At 43.6% G+C, this 20,151-nt stretch overlaps 1 protein-coding gene across 4 annotated transcripts in view; it reads left to right on the top strand.

Annotated features, from left to right (window-relative positions):
• The window catches only part of GRIP2 (glutamate receptor interacting protein 2), a 496,203-nt gene that overhangs the window by 405,498 nt on the left and 70,554 nt on the right, over positions 1 to 20,151 (top strand). For all 4 annotated transcript variants that reach the window (XM_032784290.2, XM_032784289.1, XM_032784288.1 and 1 more), the window contains exons 2-7: positions 3,976 to 4,056; positions 10,266 to 10,401; positions 11,302 to 11,447; positions 13,565 to 13,651; positions 13,968 to 14,043; positions 14,492 to 14,637. In XM_032784290.2, the coding sequence (XP_032640181.1) occupies positions 3,976 to 4,056; positions 10,266 to 10,401; positions 11,302 to 11,447; positions 13,565 to 13,651; positions 13,968 to 14,043; positions 14,492 to 14,637 (672 nt within the window). The remainder of the gene's footprint in view (positions 1 to 3,975; positions 4,057 to 10,265; positions 10,402 to 11,301; positions 11,448 to 13,564; positions 13,652 to 13,967; positions 14,044 to 14,491; positions 14,638 to 20,151) is intronic.

Here is a 20,151-nt window from a genome sequence, read left to right as displayed (position 1 = left end):
GAACAAAGGGCTGCTCAGTGGGGAATCTAACACAAGCAAAAGCCAATTCACACTTCGACAGCCTCCTGCAGCAGCTTCCTTAATGGCACAAACATTTTAGCCAGATAATGAGCAAAACCAAACGTTTTAGCATAATAAACTGCTTTGGAGGAAAGAACGCATGAGGGAGGCAAATCTTGGTGGTAATTATTTGCCAGCTGATCTGTCTGTCAATGAAATACCAGAGGATTTTGTTGACAGGCATCCTTTCTGCAGATCTAATCATGAGCACTGAATGGAACTTCATTGCTTGTCCTAGCTGCTTAGCTGTTGATGATGGCTGCCATTAATATGAGGGAAATGTAGTTACTTTGGGTTGTTTCCTAGTTGTCAACAACTATAGCACTTTTTGGATGTGAGAGGATAGTGGCTACTAAGGTGAGACTTCACATTCAGTGTTTATTTGGGCTACTGCAGGGAAGTTAAGCATAGAAGTGCTCTGGTGGCTCACTAGTCTGGGGTGGTATGTTTATGTGAAGCAGATGGTTGGCTGCTGTACTTTGCCATCGGATTATTGAGCTGGCTTCAGATCCTCTTCTGTGGTTTCCTGGTAATGCTGGCTTTGCATTTGCTATATACAGTAGCATTTTGCCTCAAGGTAGCACCTTGTGTGTCTCTGTCAGGCCAGTTTGCACTACACTTCATGGTTTTTAAAAAATAATAATAATAATAAAAAAATCCTCTTGACAAGTTCATAACGCAAATGGCTTGGTGTCATTCTGGATTAATTGGCGGCCTCAGACCCAAAGATGCCATTTCCTAATGACGTGATCTTGATCTCTTGTGCTCCAAGCATGGCAGAGCTCTGTTCTGACTACAGTTGCTGAAGCAGAAATCCTGTTTGAAACTTAGCTGTTGGCCTGCTTACTTTAAGATTGAGGCTATGGTCATCAAGGGAAATGCCCCAAGTCCTGCACGTTGTCGTCATGACAGGGTGTTTTATTCAGAAGGCTGGATGTTCACGTGGTCAAAGCAGCATTCTCTTGCTTTTGGATTCCTCTAATTTTGGCTAATATGGACACTGCTGTGTGAGCCTCGGCATTGCGTTCTATATGGCTTAGTCAGCAGTGCTAGAAGCGGTTGTTTAAAGAAAGGAGGTGGCCCTGTTTTATTATTCCAGAAATCTTTCTTCAGTTACTAGGCACTCTCACTCCCCCAACCGCTAGGGAGATGGCGAAGACTCAGAGTTTCGTGCCTGTTTGTAGTGTGGAGCCCCCACTCTACATGGTGGCGGCACTGCTGTGAAAACTGGCTTGCTCCCAGAGCCCCGATTAGTTAAAGGGTAGGAAAACGAGGGAAGGTGGCCTCTCCATCCCCCTAAAGTCCGGTTAGCTAGAGGGCAGGCAGGAGATCTCTTCCCCCCACCTTCTACTTCCTGTTCCTCCCACGGGATGGTGATGATGCTGTCTGAGAAGAGACTGCATGGGGCCCAGCAGCTGGTATCTGCTGCTGCAGGGACACAGCAGGCCTAGAGTTTGAAGTCAGGGCTGGGAGATGTGCCTGGGGAGCAGCTGTGGTGCCTGGCAATACTCCATGCCCAAAGGACAGCAGTGCCTCAATTAGTGACTGAGGGACCGAAACTGGAGGGGCAGTTTAGACTGTATGTTGATGTATGTTGATGCATTTTGAGCAGCATTGTGAAGCACTGAATTCTTTATGCTCTTCTTAGCTGTCCCTTTCAGTGACACTGCGAGGCAAGGAGTCAAAGTTGGGGGCTCCCCTCTAAGGCAGGTGGTTCCTATTATAGTAATGACCTTCATGGCTGAGGTCACCACAGTGCAAGGTCTCCTGGTGCTTATGGCTTCCCCATCAAGGACATTTGGTGGGGAGGAGAGGTCAGGAGAGTGACTTTATATATAATATAATATTTTTAAACCAGGTGCTGCAGCTGAACTGTCCTTAGTAAATTAAACCTATATTCAGAATATTAAGCCCAGATTTAACCCATCCCCCCACTTCTGCATCACCCAAGGGATTGTTTTTATTATAAATGCAAATTAACTTTCACGCCTTTTTTGATCCTAGAATTGGGGCCAAGCTATACAAGCTCCTATCAGCAATCAGTGGCTTGGCCTGATGATTGCTTTAATTATCTGAACAAGTGTAGCCTGTTTCAATGCTGGTATAGACTGCTTATGTTGTGCTGTCAGATCTTGGAAGGGGGATTTCACACTGTGTGGTTTCATTCCGAAGAGGCCTTACCTGCTCCACTCATTTATTTCTTTTTAAAGGAAGTGCCTTTCACTCCATTTTTGAGATCATCATTACATGTTGCGCTAACGGCAAATTTGTAGATTGGCAAGGCAATTAGTTGCTGTCTAGCTCCAAGACTGCTTTAGGCGGGCTGAAAATCTTGAGTGCCTGTACTTGCTGAGTTCCTGGCATTTGATGACGTGGTCAGGCAGGAAGTGCATAGACCTGCATTAATAACAACAACAGAATGGTAGCAGCAGGAGATAGCCAAGCATTTTTCTTTGCTCATGTGGGGCCAAAATCTGCCCTGATTTATACCCCATCATTTTCAGCAAGTTACAACTGTCTTTTGATGAAGTTAAATGGAGTGTAAATTGGGTACTTTACCTTAGTAGAGAGGCAAAACTCCTGTTGTCTCTAACCCGTATGTAAATTTACGGGGGGAGGGCAAATAAGAGAGATTTTTCTCCAGATTTTTATTTTAACTAAATTTTGTAATCTTTACAGCTATTGAAGATAAGAGTTTCAGGATACTGCAGGAATGCAGTGAATGGGAATCAGGTTTATATGATCCTGCATTGCTTTAGTATAGTCTCCCTAACTTTCTAAACCAAGATTTACTGAAAATGTGTTGATCTGCAATGTTCAGCATTTTATAAAGTGCCCAGTTACTAAAGGCACTTCATGTATGTGTGGTAGTGGAATGAGTGGAAGTGTTTATTCAGTTCAGACTAAACAAGAACTTTACAATTTTTAGCTTTTCCAGTTCTGAGTGATAGTTCAGCTTGATTCTTTATCAAATCAGTTCTTCCATCCTAAATTATTGGAAACCCATCCCCAGTGGATACTGCAATGATTAGAAACTTAATAAATATCTATGTTGTAAAGAATTATTTTTAAGTCTCTTTGTTGTCGATTATAGAAACCAGATACTGTGGAATACCAATCATTGCATTCCTAGGTTCCTTGACGTCTGCTTTGCTTCAACCTGTCCTGAAGACTTAATGACTGGCATATTTGGTTCAGTCAATTTTAAAAACCTCTTTTTTCCATTTCTTTTTTTCGGTATCCTGATTTCCCCATGAATAACTATATGCATCTTCCCGTAGGAATAGATAAATCATACTTAATACTTGCATTTGGATTTAAATTGATGTCAGACAATTCTCTTTCTAATACTATTTCCTTCTATTCCTGCATTTTAAAGCCTTTTTTTTAAGAGAAGGTGGTTTCTCTACTGTACAGTAGCTGAAGCTTTAGCAAGGAAATGTGACTTTGAAAGAACAGGATCTCTAAGAATAGGCATTTTAATTCAAGTATGGTGATGTAGTGCCCTGTTAGTATCCTGATGTATTACTCCATTTCCAAAGACCGTGAGTTTCTTCACAAGCATGATGACAGGCTTAAAACTTGAGATTGATGTTACAGCTTTTCCTCCTCTCTGCTGTTGCACATGATTACAGGACTTAAGGGAATTTGCTCTCTCCTAAAGGATTAGCTCCCAGAGAAATAAATCAGTGTGTGTTCTCACCCCACTTATCTCTTCTTTCTCTCCCTCCCTCAAAGGCTGTAGAGCCAATTTAGATTGTGAAGTGGTCCTGTGGTTAATAAAACCTTTTTCTCACCTGAAGCCAGGAACTGGGATGAGACGCTATCTATAGAAATGGTCACGGCTGAACTCTTAAAAGTAGCTTTTGCTTTCAGTGTAATCTTAGCTTCTGTTTATTTTTTCTTCCCCGGAAGATGATGGCCCTTACTCGAAGGGGAGCAAAGACTCAGGTGGACTGGACACAGCCCTCATCTCCAGAAGACAAAGCATTCCAGGTAAATGAAAGAACTATTGCTTGTTCCCACTCTAATGTAGCTGTCATCCCCAACCAGTGATGTAGCAGTAATCAGAGCAACAAGCCGCTGTATGGTTGTTCTCACTGTGGGTGGAATGTAACAGGCACTAAGCTGCGCAGATTTGTTCTGCGTTGTTCTTATTACAATAGTGGTTAAAATGTGCCAAGCATTATACAGATCTAGAGACAGACGATCTGTGCCCTGAAGATCTTACAATGTAAAAGAAGGGGGTAGTAGGAGGTGGAGGGAAAGGCAGGAGGAAAGAAGTGGTGAGGGTAGTTGGCAAATGTCCTGCTAGTTTGATATTTTAATGTATTTGGTAAATATGACTACGCACATCTGCCTGTCTCCCCCGCAATTTTTGTTGTTCTGTTGACTACCGTTATCTGTTTCTTGCTAAGTATTCCTTGCCTATTTTCTACTGGTAACTTTTTTACCCCTTGCCTATTAATTCAAGCTTTAGAAAAGCTTCCCTTCCACTTGTCCTGATCAAAGAGTCTTAGTCTATCAGCTTCCTCATTGCTGCCCCATGAGAAGTACAGCCATCCTCTACTCCCATCCACTCCAGAGGTTGTGGCTCAATGGACAAGTCTACACTGCAATCTGGAGGTGTGATTGCAGCATGTGTAGATGTGCTCAAGCTAGTTCAGTAAAAATAGCCATGAAGCTACAGTGGCACAGGCCCGTAAAAGCCCACCCAGGATCCTGGATACGTGCTCAGGCTGATGACCTGGGCTGCCATACTGATGTTTTTAAAGAGCTAGCTCAATCAAAGCTAGCTTGGTTATGTCTACGCAGATTCCAGTCACACCTTCTGACAGCAGGGTAGATGTATTCAGTGAGAAGACAAAAACTGGCCACTTGCTCATTCGGTGCATGATGATTGGAACCCGGTGAAAGGAGTTTGTGATCTAGGCCTAGTTCTGAATGGGCAAGTGTCTACAGGGCAGCTGGTCTGGGGGGTACAGCTTGAAGCTGGAGATATGAATAAACTTGGAACTTGAGACTCCATTTTGCTCTTAAATTTGGGCCCTGTACAAATGTACTGAAGCTGGCTGAAGAATGGAAACATGAAACATTTACAACTTCAAAGCTTTTTCTATTTCACAAGATTCCAAACACTCATTTTTTTTGTATTTTTTGGGACTTTGTTTACACTGAATTTTTAATCAGACCCATTATCAAAATGGTGCTTGATGTTTTCCATCTGCCAAACCCAGGTTTTTCAGTAAATGATTTACCAAATCTCTGGTATTCAGTAAATGAAAAACTTCTATAATAGGGTTTTTTTTGTTTGTTTGCTTGCTTGTTTAGTGTGTTTTTTTTTTTTTAAAGGCAATGGAAAAATTGCAAAAAAATAAACCTTTTCAAGAAAAGTCTGGTGGGAGGAGGGCAGTTGCTGTGAAATTCTTCATTTTTAAAAACTTTTTTTTTGCATTGACAAACTTCTAGCAGGTTTAAAAATTTTATTGAGGCATCATGGGAGCAAACAGAGCTAAACACTTTGTGGACTGGGACTGAGATGTTTAGCAGCATATCAGCTCTTCATGATCCACTCTGAGTTCACGCTGTAGTTAGTTGTGACTGATGTCCTCTAGGCAGGGCCAACTCCAGGGTTTTTGCCACCCCAAGTGGCGCAAAAAAAAAAAAAGCCATGATCGACGGCAGCTGCACTGCGCCGCTTTCTTCTTCGGCAGCAATTCAGCAGCAGGTCCTTCGCTCTGAGAGGAACTGAGGGACCCACCACTGAAGAGCCTGACTTGCTGCCCCAAGCACCTGCTGGCTGAGCTGGTGCCTGGAGCCAGTCCTGCCTCTAGAGTTAACCCTGACCACGTGCAGTGTTAAATATGACAGTCCAAGTCTCTGCCAACCTCTAAATTGTGTTTAATATTGTGTTAGGTAGCGTGAGTCCTCAATCACATTCTAACATGATGTAATTTTCCAGTGCAGAAAAGCCCATGGGGGACCAAAGAGGTAGTATGGAAATGGAGACTCTTTCACTGCTGTTACTGGTGGTGGACTTCTTCTGTAGATCATTACAGTGCTCTTGAACAGTGTCAGAGAGCCACACTGGCCAATGAACAACACATTCTAAGAAAGATTGGGGCTTGGTATCCTCATTTATGTTGAAAGACGAAAGTAAGAAAAGTAGAGCGAGGATCTGTGGGATTTATACTGAATGTGTCTTTGGGGGGTGGGAATGGGGCAGATATTTGGCCCTGCTCCATTGCTTTTGCACCCCGTGGGAGTCCTCAGATGGAAACAAGCTAGCATAGCCAGGTCTGTGCCTCCTGCTCTTGGCCTCCCTGGAGTAGTGGGTATTCCAGGGATGGGAGGATTCATGCCCGGTGTGCGCTGTGCTGTTGTAATCCTGGGCTGGAGCAAGAAACTATAGACTATTTTAACTCATCCTGGAGGTTGAATCAGTTCCTGACTGTATTTGAAGGGGATGAAAAGGTGTTGGAAAGCCGTGTTGATGTAATTTATCTCTGATCTGGAGGGGGTCATTGTTAGGGATGAGAGGGTGGCTAATTCACCAAGCCTGGCCAGTCACTGGTGTCTCTTCTGAGACTACCAACGAAGGTGATGGTGGCCCATTATGATGGGAACCACACTGGAACCCCAAACTCATTTCAGCGAGGCTCCTGGTCAGGTGTTTCATAAAATGATTTTGCAGGTGGATTTTGGGTGTCTTACCAATAATTAACTATCTGTCTTGGCTTGCCTTAGGTATCTTAGAAGACCTAGGTCCCATTTAGTCAGCTCACTTAACAGACATTGTTTTATCTTGACGGATAGATGATAAAGCAATTCTCCAACTTCATTCTAGGCGTTGAGTTTCTCCTTGAACCCACAAGATGGATAATTGCACAATGAGATTTCTCATTTTTAACACTTGTCAAGGACCAAAATCAAGCCACATCAAAGAGCTAATAATTACCGCTTGTGGCACCATCTATGTTGATCGGTAGTCTCTTTAGTCAAGAGGAATTTTGCAAGATAGTGCCGGATGGCATTCTGTTCAGATCAGTGGGGAACAGTGGGAAAGTTTCTGGCAGTTACTGAAATCCTGGATTGGTGAATTGAAAACTGTTACTGTACTTGGCGGTGGATCAAAATAATTTGAGTTTAAAGACCAGGAGCATAATGGACATAAAATTTGAGAATGAATCAATGCTTGCCATGTTAAATGGGGGCACAGCAGAGACTGAATACCTTCCAAATGATGCTAGGTCACAAAGGGGTTCCCCGCTCACATTAATCAAGTACACAGACTCCTGGTGGGGGGAGATGTGCTTTACAAAACAGCAACATGCAGAGTGACTTCAAAGTAATTGCACCTTGCTTCGTTACTAGGGCATCGCACAAAGAGCAAAGCGCCAGCCAGACCTCGCAGACTGATTGTCATTTGGCACCACAAGTATTAAAATGATGTATACGCCAAGCAAAAGGGGAAAAAACAACCCTACATTTGCAGAGAGCTACTGTAGTGATAAATGATAACAGCGATATTCAGGGCCTGAAAATGCAAACTCTACAAATCTTTAAATGTTCCCCCTTTCTGTAGCAAATCTCATTTGAGCCTCCTGCATTATTCCATCCAGGCAAGCATATTGTTGACCATTCAATGTAAAGATGCAAGATTTTAGCTTGCAGCCTCCAAAGCCCTGATCTGGAGCCGCTATTTAAAGTGCATTGCAAGTGGCCAGCGTCCCCTTCTTGTGAGTCTCCTCTGTATCAGAGTGTTTTTCCTCTTACGGTTAAAAATTGTCTCTTTAAAACATTGTAAATGATTTTAAAGCTTATGAAAAATGGAGACTAACAGCTCATAGCATAGGCAGATGCTGTGCAAGTTTTCTTTACCAAGCTCTGTCAAGAAGACACCCAAGTTCCACCCTCAACCCCGCCAGTGTCTTCTGCTGTGCCTAGTCTTCTGCCTGAGCAAAGAGAGCTCATAATATGTTGTTTCTGTCATGCAGACAAATAGCCCCAGGAGACTAGTCAGAGGCTATCAAAATTCAGCTGCAACCCATCTGAGATTTGAATCCCAGTGTCCAGAGATAGGCAATGCTTACTTCTTCCTCTGCGCCAATGCCGGGCACTTCTGAGAATTCCACCAGTGTTTATTTTCCTTCTGCTTCCCTGTGCATGTAATATATCCAGATGTAAATTGTTAGGGAGGCTGACTTTAAACCATTCGAACACTAGGTGTAAGGTGTTGAAACCTGGCACCAATTAACAGTGTTTAACGTTTCTTGTGTATGCAAGGGCAACATTGTTCCCCAATTGCAAACAAACAAATATTCACTCTTAAAATAATGGAAGGGGCGGGGAAGTGAGGAATGTCATGTCCACAGGAAAAAGAGAACTGACGTTAACACGGTAGACAAGGGGATTAAGTACCACATAATTGACTCAGTTATAAATATTTATAACTGTTATGTCTTGTAAAACATGCTCTGCCTATATCCATTCTAAGTGTCCAGTACTTTTGACTCCAGCTGGATATGGAAAATGTCAAAATACCTGTGACAAGCCAGGCAAGCTGAAGAAGGGTGGACTACAGTTGCAACTGAAAACTATCCTAAATGAAAGGATTTCATCCATCCATCCATATCTCCCTAGCTGCTTGTCCATATGCCAACAGAATCTGACTCCTTCCCATCTCATACCCTGCACATCCGAATCTTACCACTTCTTCCACCACAAAATTTTCTAAGATCAGTTGTGTGTTGTCTGTCCAGGCTCGCCTCTCCCCTCTTGATTACTATGACCTCCTCTTCCCCAGCCTCCCTCACACCCACACTGCCCCTCTCTGGTCCATACAAAACAGAGCTGCTGAGACAATTGCTCTTGGCCATTGCTCTGACCTCATCACATCACATTTGAATCCCTCTGCTGCCTCCCTCTATTTTACTTGATCAAGTTCAATCTTCTTGTCCTCACACACAAGATCCTTCGCAGCTCTTCTCCTCCCTAACTGTCTGTCTTGTCTGTAATACTGGCCTCTCTTGCTCCATCTGCATGCCTTCCATGCTCTTACAACTCCCTGCCTTCCCCCAGCACCTTCTTCCATCCCACCGCTTATACATGGAATACTTTTCCTCAGCTGATCCAAACAGCCATGCCTACGCCAAATCTCTCCTAAGGACACAATTCTAATTCAAGTCCTGTAAGGGCATGTCTACACAGCAGCTAGACACCTCACAGGGTCCTAGAGCGGAGTCTACACAGCAGTGAAACAGCCATGCAGCCCGAGCTGGGTGGCACAGGCCAGCCACAGGTTTTCCTTTGCTGTGTAGACACCTCCCATGACCCCTCCCTCCCCCCCCCAAAAATGGAAATCAGCCAGTTTAATGGTGCACTGTGTGGGCAGATAAGATGAGCTGGCACTTAAACAAACAAAAAAACCTAAAGTTGCATATAAAATCAGTTGTGTGCATATTTGGTTGCATCCCACTACCCACCTCAACTTTTGTACATCACTTGTTTTAGAATGTAAGCTGACAGGGGTAGTCAGTTATCTTTTGTCAAGGTTCACATTTCTTGGTCAAGGTATAATCAGACTCCAGAAAAACATTTTTCACACCGCAAAACAATAAAGATAAGTAATTAAAAAGGTCCGTTCAAAAGTATCTGGAGGTCTGGATTTGCCCCACAGTCCACCTATTGACTACCCTGTGGAGTGTGACTTGAGACAACACCCACCATAACTGGATTCTGATTCTGTTTGGAGCCTCTGTGCACTAGTGTAATATTTAGTAGTAGTAATTGTTTACATTGTGGTTTGGGTTACTGCGAAGCATCAAATGTCTAAATACAAATATTTTTGTCATGATCCAAAATAGGTAGGAGTGACCTGGAAGAAACCATAAGTTTCTGCCTGAGTTTCCGTAAAAGGAGATATTGCTTCAGAAATGAAAAGGGAGAAATGAGATGAACAAGTTGACAGGAAAGGGTACCATCTACTGTCCATTTTTTTCTTCTCCCTCTCTCATCTCCCTTTCCTCTAACCTTCTGCTGCTGATACCGCAGTCTCAATTTTTCTGTATTTTTTTCAAAGAAATTAACTAGTTCTATGCTCGGTCCCACCATACACTGGGATATAGTGCTCTCAGGGTGTGAACCAAAGGTTCCTTCCACTGAAATATTCAGTTACGGTTTTTGTTTCTGATATTTCTCTTCAGAGGAATTCAGAGGGGTCACCATTGTGGAGCTGATTAAGAAAGAGGGAAGCACCCTTGGCTTAACTATATCCGGTGGCACAGACAAAGATGGAAAGCCAAGGGTCTCAAACCTGAGGCCAGGAGGGCTGGCAGCAAGGTGAGAAAATCTGTGTGGAAAGTGTTGTATGTGGATGTATTGACTACTTGATGGAATATGTATAAGGACAAGTGAGTTGGCTTTGGATTGTTTTTGATAGTATCTTGAGATGTCAAGTTATTCATCTCATAAGAAAAGCCTGTTGTTCCCTTCGGAGTTATTTCCTGTGAGCCATGCAATGATCACGAAACGTTTTAGAACAGGTTTTGGAATGGTTAAACAAAACCAGTTTCTGTAGTTTCTTTCAATGCCATCAGTTACAAACATAAGTGGTTCCACAAAACCCAAGCAGTTTTATTTTTAAATGCATCTAAACAGTAGATTATATCCTGGCTAGGACGAGTGAATACACTTGGCCTAATTCTGAACCAGCTCGAACAGTGGGCTTAAAAGTTTCACTCCAGCACTATCATTGTCATTGTAGGACACATGATCAATTAGGAAACTGTGGAGCGGAGTGGGGGAGCAGACAGGGTGAAGAAGGGGAGAGAATGGGGGGAAATAATAGAATAATTTTGCAGAGAGCAAGCAGAAAGAGGAAAAAAACAGAGCTTTTCTTGTTTGCTTGAACTTTTTCCAGATGTTGCCCTTGACATTGGTCTCTGGTTTTCCTATGATAACCTCTCACAGCGGGGTGAGTGGCCTGGAGGGAAGTTGCAAACACATTCTTCAATTATTATTATTTGTCTGAATCTGAAGGCTTGCCCCTAGAAAAATAGTCGATGGGCACATTTTCCAGCCAAGTGGAAATATTTCCTATTCCTTTTGATAATACAGCTAAAATTGGTTAATCTTTGGTGGCTGCTTTTTTTTTTTTTAAACAAAGTTCTCCAGTAGAGATGATGTCCCAGGCAGAGCATAATAGAGAATCTTATTGTTGCTGTTGTTGTTTCTTTACAGAAGTGATCAGTTAAACGTTGGAGACTACATCAAATCAGTGAATGGGATTAACCTGACTAAACTGCGACATGATGAAATTATAAGCCTGTTGAAGAACGTAGGGGAAAGGGTGGTACTGGAGGTGGAGTATGAACTACCCCCAGCTGGTGTGTGTCTCTAAGATAATGTTACTTTCTTTGCTTGACTGTCTCATTCTGTGATACAGATGGGATTTGTTTGTTATGCCCTTTACCAAAAAGGATGTTTAATGGGGCATCATTAGGTTCTCTGTTCATCTGTCTGTGAAACATTGGTAGAGGCTGCAGAGCCACTCTTCAAGTGTAGTTAGTTCTCTCTCTATTTCCAGCATAATGGGTGCCTGCTCATGCACACTGGCTGGAGATGGCTGATTAGATTTCTGTTGCCTTGCTGTGACTTGGCAGCAAATCCCTGATCTGCATCCCAATGCTACCCCCCCCCCTCTCCTTTTCTTTTTTTCTTTTGTGTATCGTCATTATAGGAAAGTATTCAGAACCCTAACTACCCAATTAGTACTCCTCTCTGCTTTCTCTGTTGAACTGTATTAAATGTTGTTTCTTCTGAACACTTCCATTTGCTACATGTCTTCAAAAGGTAGGCTGAAAAACTGTTCTGTAGCTAGAGGGTTTTAAACCCAGAAGCAGATGAACCAATTCAGATAAAAGAAGGATTCTGTTATGAGGGTTGAAATATTAAGCCAAAAACATTTTTTAAGTAAGAGCAAAGCAATAATGCAAAAAAAAAAATTTTTGGAAAACTCGTTCATTGAGGCCTTTCCATCATAAGAAGGATACTCTCAATATTGACGTCCGTCTCCTGTGATTTCCCTCCCCCCCCCCCCCCCAAAAAACCTAACTACCAAAAAAAATAAAATCTGGAAACAAATCAACCTAAACCAAAAAGGAAAAGTAAATTAATAAAATTAATCCCTCATTCTACTGAGCATGCTCACTCTACATCTCTCTAAGGGCTTGGCTACACTTGTGAGTTACAGTGCAATAAAGGAGTCCCGGGCACACTAGCTCACTCCCTGTCCGCACTGGCAAGGCATGTAGAGCGCTCTGAATCCACGGCGACAGCACTGCTAGTACTCCACCTCGCCAAGTGGAATAACATTTGCTGCGCCCCTGCTGGAGGGCCGTGGCGCCAGTGTGAACGAGGTGTTGTGTTACTGTGCTGTGATCAGCCTCCAGACATGTCCCATAATCCCCTTAAGTCAAGTGGCCACTCCTGTCATTGTGACATCGACTGCAGGAATGAGGAGGTGCCCTTTCAAAGCTCCATTTCGGAGAAGCCTGCTCTGAGAAAAAGCAAACATTTACTGTTTGCTTTGAGTGAGTGGGGGCAGGGAGGGAGGTCTGAACTTAAAAGACAGCGTGCTGACACACTCTCAGCACCCCAAAAACCCACTCTCTCCTCCTCACATCACACAACACGCTCCCTGTCACACTCTACTCCACCCCACCCCGTTTGAAAAGCATGTTGCAGTCACTTGCATGCTGGAATAGCTGCCCATAATGCACCACTCCCAATGGTGCAGCAAGTGCTGCAAATGTGGCCACGCCAGTGCGCTTGAAGCTGTCAGTGTGGACAGACTGCAGCGCTTTCCCTACTGTGCTTTCCGAAGGTGGGTTTAACTGTCAATGCCCTACTTCTGCAAGTGTAGCTATGCCCTAAGCTAGTTGGGTAAAGAACCCAGGTGATGGAGAGTGACAGGGAGCACCATTAATGGTAAAATGAGTACACTCCTTAACGGCTGCGCATCAGAGAATGGACATTTTTGTTCTTCCTCATTCACTGTACTTTCTTGATCTTAAGTGGAGCAATATATTCAGCATAAAGTTACTGATTTTCCCCTAGGTTCAGTTTAAAGCATTCACTTTCATTTTTCCCCCTCTAAAAGTCAAAATATGTGGTGGGGAATCCTCCTTGCTAAAAGGTCGGCTTAGGAATTTTTTTATATTTTAGGTCAACAGTTGACTGTGTTTGTGTTTTAATTAAAAACATCAAGAACTTTGCATCTCTATGACTGAGGCTGCTGGCTTTTGAATGGCACAGAACACAGTGAAACTGGTTGAGATATGATAGGGTTTCACTTCAATGTCGAAGTATTAGTCTAGGCAGATTTGGGGAAATCTAGAATATAAATGCTGTATTTTAATGCTATTATTTCCTAGTCTTAAGAGGAAAAGGTGCTTATGTTTGGGTTACAGGCATCTTTCTCCTTTTTTCCCTCCGCATATAGCACCGGAGAGCAGCTCTGGCATTATTCCAAAGATCATAGAGGTGTGCCTATACAAGGAGGGCAACAGTTTTGGCTTTGTGCTAAGAGGTCAGTGACTTCTCAGAGGAGAATGGTACAGACTGGATGTGCAAAATGTTGATTGGGATTCCCCTGAGAGTGCAGGAATGAAAGGGATGAGTGAAAATGAGTGTTGAAAATCCTGTATATGAGACAAAACTGCCTTGAAGTACGTACTGACCAACCTTCAAGGACTGCTGGCTGACTATCCAGAACCGTCTTTGCTTGCAAGCTTTATCAGCTATTAAATGAAAAATGTCTCTGGTCCCTCAACACCACTATTAAGACAATAAGGGTGTTCAGCTCTAGAGATTAGTTACTAATGGCTTTTCTGGTTTTGTTCTAGGAGGCACCCATGAAGATTGGCACAAATCCAGACCATTAGTACTCACCTACGTAAGGCCAGGTGGCCCTGCAGACAGGTAATGCTCAGGTTTTATCTCCTTTTGCAATTGAGGTTAACAAAATGTATGCACAGCTCTAACCAGACTTCAGGATACAAAAGCCTGTGGCCCATCTCCTCTGTCTCTGGGTATTTAATTACAGCTTTCAGTGTAGAGGTCTTGTGAAGTTGTAGCCATAGAATGTCTATCTTGATATATCTTGGTCTCCAGTAGGGATGTCTGTTATGCCTAGGAGTACCTCTTCCAAAATGATCACTTAATTAGCTGAATGTAAATCTCTCAAAGACCACCATTGCTATGATAGAGGGTAACGTAATAAGGGGTCTGAGGCAGTATCTTTATTCTCATATTGCTAATTAAACACGATGGACATCAGACTATAAATACCCTAAACTTTTGTCCAGAGGAATGTTCAGATCATGTTTGATCAAGATTTGTACTGAATTCTGCCTCTGGCTTTCTGCAGGGAAGGGTCCTTGAAAATAGGGGACAGGCTGCTGAGTGTTGATGGGATTCCCCTTCACAGCGTAACTCATGCCGATGCGCTGAACATCCTGCGTCAGTGCAGCCAGGAGGCACTCTTCCAGATTGAGTATGATGTCACCATTATGGGTAAGGACAAGCAAATTGCGGGGGGCTGAAAGAGTTGCTCTGGGATGGACCTTTCAGCGGGTCTGGGAGGTTGAGTACTTGATCTTAGGGGTTATGCCAGCTGCATTAGTTGATTTCTGTGAGAAATCACTGAGTAAGGTACTTCTCAACATAGGAAAGGCAGGCTCTGGCCCATGGTTGGTAGAGCTCTGAGTAGGTTTAGATGATAAAGGGGTTGGAATATCTGGAACTGCTGATGCTCTGTTTTCATCAGTGATGGCAACAGTGTTTCATTTTATGAGAGGAGATGATTAGTGTAGACAAGGCCACAGACAGGAAGTCCCAGGGGCTGGGACTGAAGAGGTACAGAAAGAGGGGCTATATGGCTCTGCAGCAAATGCCTGTAGTAAATCTGGGCAAGAGACAGACTAACTGACTAATGGATACTGGACACGGACATATTTTGGTTCGGGAACTCGACCATGTCTGTTTGGGGAGGTTCAGTTTCAGAGGTTTTATTTCAGATCAGATTCTAATAGAAACAATAAGTGGTCAATGGAAACTCCCAATTAAAGAACACCTGCTAGAAAAGGACAGAGGATGAGGAGGTATTTCTAAACGATTTCCTTGAGGGTCTGAGTTTCAGACCATGGGGGAGAGGTTGGAATTAGCTGCTGTATAACAACTTAGAGCTGCTCTGTAACACACACGTTACTTCAGCGAGCATAGTTAATGAATTTAAAGTTACCAGAGCCCAAAGCTGTGTTGGCTATGAAGCCCAGTGAGCTGTGGTTAGATTCTGATGCCATGTACAAGTCACAATTATTTCTGTAGCCTTGTCTGCCAACACCATGTACCAGATCAGCATGTCTGGAGCCAGCAAGAGAAGAGGCTAATGAGGTCAGATTGTTTCCTGATTTGCCAGCAAGGTAGGAAATCAAAGGTGGCTGCAGTCCAGAGAGCATTAATGAGTTTCTCAAGGAGAAAAGGATTAGAGGGCTAAAGAGCAGTTTTCCTAGTTGAAATATTTTTGAGAGCTTTGCACAATGTGTTTTGGGTCATAAGAAAATGTCTCCAGAATTATTCACTCATTAGACAAAGAAACAAAATGTCTGTCAGAGGAGTCTTTTTTTTTCTTGGTTCCCGCCCACACACACTTTCTTAAAATCTCTCTTTTCCCATTCCTGTTTCTCTTGCTTCCATCAAAATCTCCTCACCAATAAATACAGTCCACAATCGCTCCTCAAGAGTGACCCAGGGCTGGAATAGCCAGGGGTGTTGGAAGACATCTCTACTCTGATTTGCATTGGCAGAGGAGTGTGAAGGAAGCTTACACAGTAGTTACCTGCCTACCTCTGCCCATGTTTCAAATGCAGTCTCACTTTCATAGTTTATCTATTGCCGCAAGGTTTTTGAGCCCCATAACAGGGTGGCATGCCCCTTTAAGGGCCAGATGCCTGGAGCCAGCCAGCCCAGGTCATTAATCAGATATGGCGACGAAAGGCATAGGTGCTCCTTATAAAGAGCTGCAGCAAATGGCTGGGAAAAGGATTGTCTGCAAAGAGAATCTGCATGCAGACCCTTGAGCGGGGAAAAGCTCCAGGAAGGAAGGCTCAGGGGAGCAGCCCTGTGGTCACCGTCCTGTGTAAGGGTCAGAGAATTGAGCGTGAAGAAAGCCAAGGGCCTGCAGATGGCAGAAGAGACATTTGCTAATGATCTCTTGGAGTGCTTCGGTGAGGGAAGACCAAAGGAAGCACCTTGTGTGCTGTCCTGAAGAAGAGCTAGGGAGCAGAGAGAACACCCAGGAGGCACAGGACTTGTATTAAGCCCAGAATGGGTGGACATTGTTGTTGCCTTCTTTGAAGAAAGACTGAAGAAGAGTCAAGAGTGGAAAAAATGTGGCAGACTCTGAGGTGTTTTGAGTTACATTGATCAGAGTGTAGCAGGTTACCCCATGACAAGGGTCCTCAACGCAAGAAAGTGGTATTTCAGAAGCATAGGAAGGATGGGAAACTGAGGCTAAGTTCCTGTGGGGCACCTTCCAGGCATGAGGGGGAACCAGAGAGAGGCCTGACATGGAATAAGTCCTTTCCACTGTTTCTGTGGTGGTATTTATCTATCTAGTTTATTTGTAGTTTTCTGAATACTAACAGTTCCAGAAATCTCGATAGAGAAGATCCACTCTCTTCATTAGTTGTTGCTATTTTTAAACTTTTTATTGGACAATCAGGTGGACTGGATTAAGGAATGTTCTGCAGAAGGGAATGCTTGTGTAGAGCTTCATGACTCCAAGAGTCTGTGCAAATGCAAACAGCTAATGGTGGGTGAGAAGCAGGTTTCTAAGATACATTCCTGGTTCATATTTTGTATAGGGTTGTTGGTTTTAAAACCTGACTTAGTCACACTAAGAGAGATCAGTTCAAGTCTCTCTTGCATTTCTTCATAACTTTACACCTAAATATTAGGTTTGAAGGAGTATAGAATAGTGGTCTGACTTTGTACAGCCAATCTTAGCTGAGTCCGTGTCTGTGTGTGTATGTATAGATATAGATATGGGACAGTGTCTCCATAAAGAGTTTCTTTCTAATCCCATGGAAGTGGAATCATGATGTACTTTCTTTGCTTTCGTTGTCTGAGACTGGAAGGACAGAGCTTTTATTTATTTATTTATTATGGGAAGCACAAAAATGTGACTTCTTATTTTTAAATGTTGTTGTCTAAAGAGGACGGTTCACCAGCCTTCCAGAAGGGAAGTGGGGTAGGAGGAAGGTGAGAGACATCAAAATAGCAGCTAATATGCGAGCGAGCTCCCCCTGCCACTAGTCCTGTGGATAGAAATGTTTGTTCCTCTGTTTTTGATTGCTTCTCAGCATCATTGAACATAACTTAAGGTGAAATTATTTTAACTCTCTGTATTACCGTAATCCAAATACAGGAAGGGAAATGATGCTATTTCTAAGCTTCTGTTTGTTGGGCAAATTCATTTTTGATTGGGCTAATGTTTTACATTTTGAGGTGGGGCAGAGAAACCATTAGAAGTTTCCTCTCTTCTGCTCTCCGTGAAGGCAACAGTCTCCCCGCAGGATGTGCATGTTTATAGATGTGCAACCAATGTGCTGTGAGGAACTTCTGTCTACAGAGCTGGCAAGGCTGCCTGTGGCTCAGCAGATGCTGGCTTCGCCCCCTGAAGCAGGATGGAGCATTTTTAGTTATACTGATTTAAAGTGAATTAAAAATGAGTCTTTAATTGTTCCTCCGTGATTTTTCCTTAATTTAGTTTTTACAGTTCCTTGCTTTATCGCTTGTTCCTCTCACACTGGTTTAACTCTTCCTGAGATTGTTTTGGTCTGAAAGGAGAAATAACCTTAATTCTTTCAGACAGTAATAAAGGGAAAGTGTGTGCTAGGAGTGTAGATTTCCTCCCTCCCCCATTCAACTGTTAGTTCCTACTTTGCTCCTGAAGTAGGGTACATGGACCTCCAAGGGGCCAGAATGAACATTGGCGAATAATAATTTGTACGGATTGTGTTCTCCATCTGAGGATATCAAAACCCCTTCAAACATTCAATTAAATAGTCCCCATTTTACAGCTGGGAAACATAAGGCACAGAGCAACTGAGTGACTAGTCCAAGGCCCTATAGCATATTGGTGACAGAGGTAGGAATAGACCCCAGAGCTTCTCTCACATGGGCATTGCTCTAACCACTAGGCTTCAGTTGAGATGGCAGGAAGAAGCTGAAGTGCCTCGGGTACTTCCTGAGACTTCACTGGGGCCATGGAGACCCATTTGCCTGGAGCAGTGAAGCAAATGAACTTGGACACTGATAAGCTATCTGGGAAAATGTAAAATATAACTAGTGTTGAGGACTGACCGCTGTGGAGTGCAGGTATTGTTTTGATTGCTGTCCTTCATAGGAGCCTGGTCAGTAGAAGGTGCTGAGGGGATCTTCTGAATCATAGCATTTCCCCGATGCACTGGCAGTTTGTGTTCCTGGTCAGCACTGCCCACTTTTGAGAGCAACTGGGCTCCATACAGCTCCTCCAAACGCAAGGGAGATTGCAGTAGAGTTCCATTGCCACAGGACTTTCCCACCTCAGCAGATGCTTCACATGGAGGAAGGAAAATTGGCGGGGACTATGCTCCAAGGTTTTTCACCAGTGGAAACCTGGGTGGAACTGGGCCACATGATGTGCTCTTTTTAACTGGTGCTTTCATGATTAAATTGCTCTCTTACCTGAGATTTTTCAAAGCCACCTAAGGAGTTAAATTGAACTCCCATTAAAATGAATAGGAATTCAGTGTCCAAATCCCGAAGGCAGCTTTGAAAGTCTTTGCCCTGGTATTTACTGTAGCATTTATCTAGCAGCAGCAGTAGCAAACATTTTCCTGTGTCAACATTATATTTCATGGGCTCTTCTAAAGCAATATGCAGCATTTAAATAGTGACTTTGTAAACAAGCCATATCTGCTGCTGCACAGGGCTGAAGGCTTTTAAGATTGACTTGCTGTTTGGGGAAGGTATCTGCTGGAGAAGATGAATGGACTAGAGGGTTGCTGTGTTCTCTACCCTCTCTCCCTTCCCAGCTGCCTACCAGCCCACTAACATTAGCTGCAGACTACAGTTCCGTATGACTCTCCTGGTGAGAAAGCAGAGAGAGACTAAGGTCCTGCAGCGTTAAATGAACTCCAGGTCTTCAGCGGCAATTCGGCAGCAGGGGGGTCCTTCTACTCTGGGACCCGCTGCTGAAGTGCTGGGTCTTCGGTGGCAATTGGGCGGCAGCGGCTCCTCCCCTACTGCCGAAGACCCCAGGCCCCCTGAATCCTCTGGGTGTCCCTGGTTGGCTGCTCTGCATGAGCTGAGTAGTGGCAGTATCTGTCTGGCCTTCAGGGGTGACCCATGAACCTGTGTAAACTTACATGAACTCTGAGAACTGAATGAATTTACAGCTGACTTAGTGTTGGTAAGCAGGAACCTCTGTATGGAAGTACATTTTCAGCATGGGATATGCCTTTTCTCCCTGCTCTCCTCATGGTGCATGCTTGGCTGCCAAAGCATCTATCCAGAGGGAGTTTAAGAAAACTGGGAGGGGATCGAGAGCTACATGCAAAACAGAGAAGAAATGCTGTAGTGCCTCCTATGTATGTGATTGAGGACAAGGGCCTTAAAATGCAGCCACAAAACCCACATGTGGGCTGGTTGGCTGACAAGTTCCTCCTGTACTTGTGAAACATTTGTCTTGGCAGACTGAACTGAACCAAGAGGACACTGATTCCATAGCATCCATGAACTTATCCCATGAGTAGCTTGTCAGCTGGCAGCCAGTTATCAAAACTGTGTTTGTGTGGACATCCTGCTGTGGTCTGACTTGGGATGCTTCTTCTCCAGGTTGACAGGGAGGTGGATTCATTGTACCTAAACAACCTCGATGGTGTTTAATGCTTTGTTTTTGTGGAAGAAAATTAGGGTTTAAGAGATTGTTGGGAATAACCTGAAGGTTCAGGCAGCACTTAAAAGCTAGTGCTGGGCAGCCCT

The sequence above is a fragment of the Chelonoidis abingdonii genome, chromosome 17 (genome assembly GCF_003597395.2).
Source record: "Chelonoidis abingdonii isolate Lonesome George chromosome 17, CheloAbing_2.0, whole genome shotgun sequence".
NCBI classification, from domain to species: domain Eukaryota; kingdom Metazoa; phylum Chordata; order Testudines; family Testudinidae; genus Chelonoidis; species Chelonoidis abingdonii.
The sequence above is the reverse complement of the archived record's forward strand: the minus strand, read 5'-3'. Positions and strand labels throughout refer to the sequence as shown.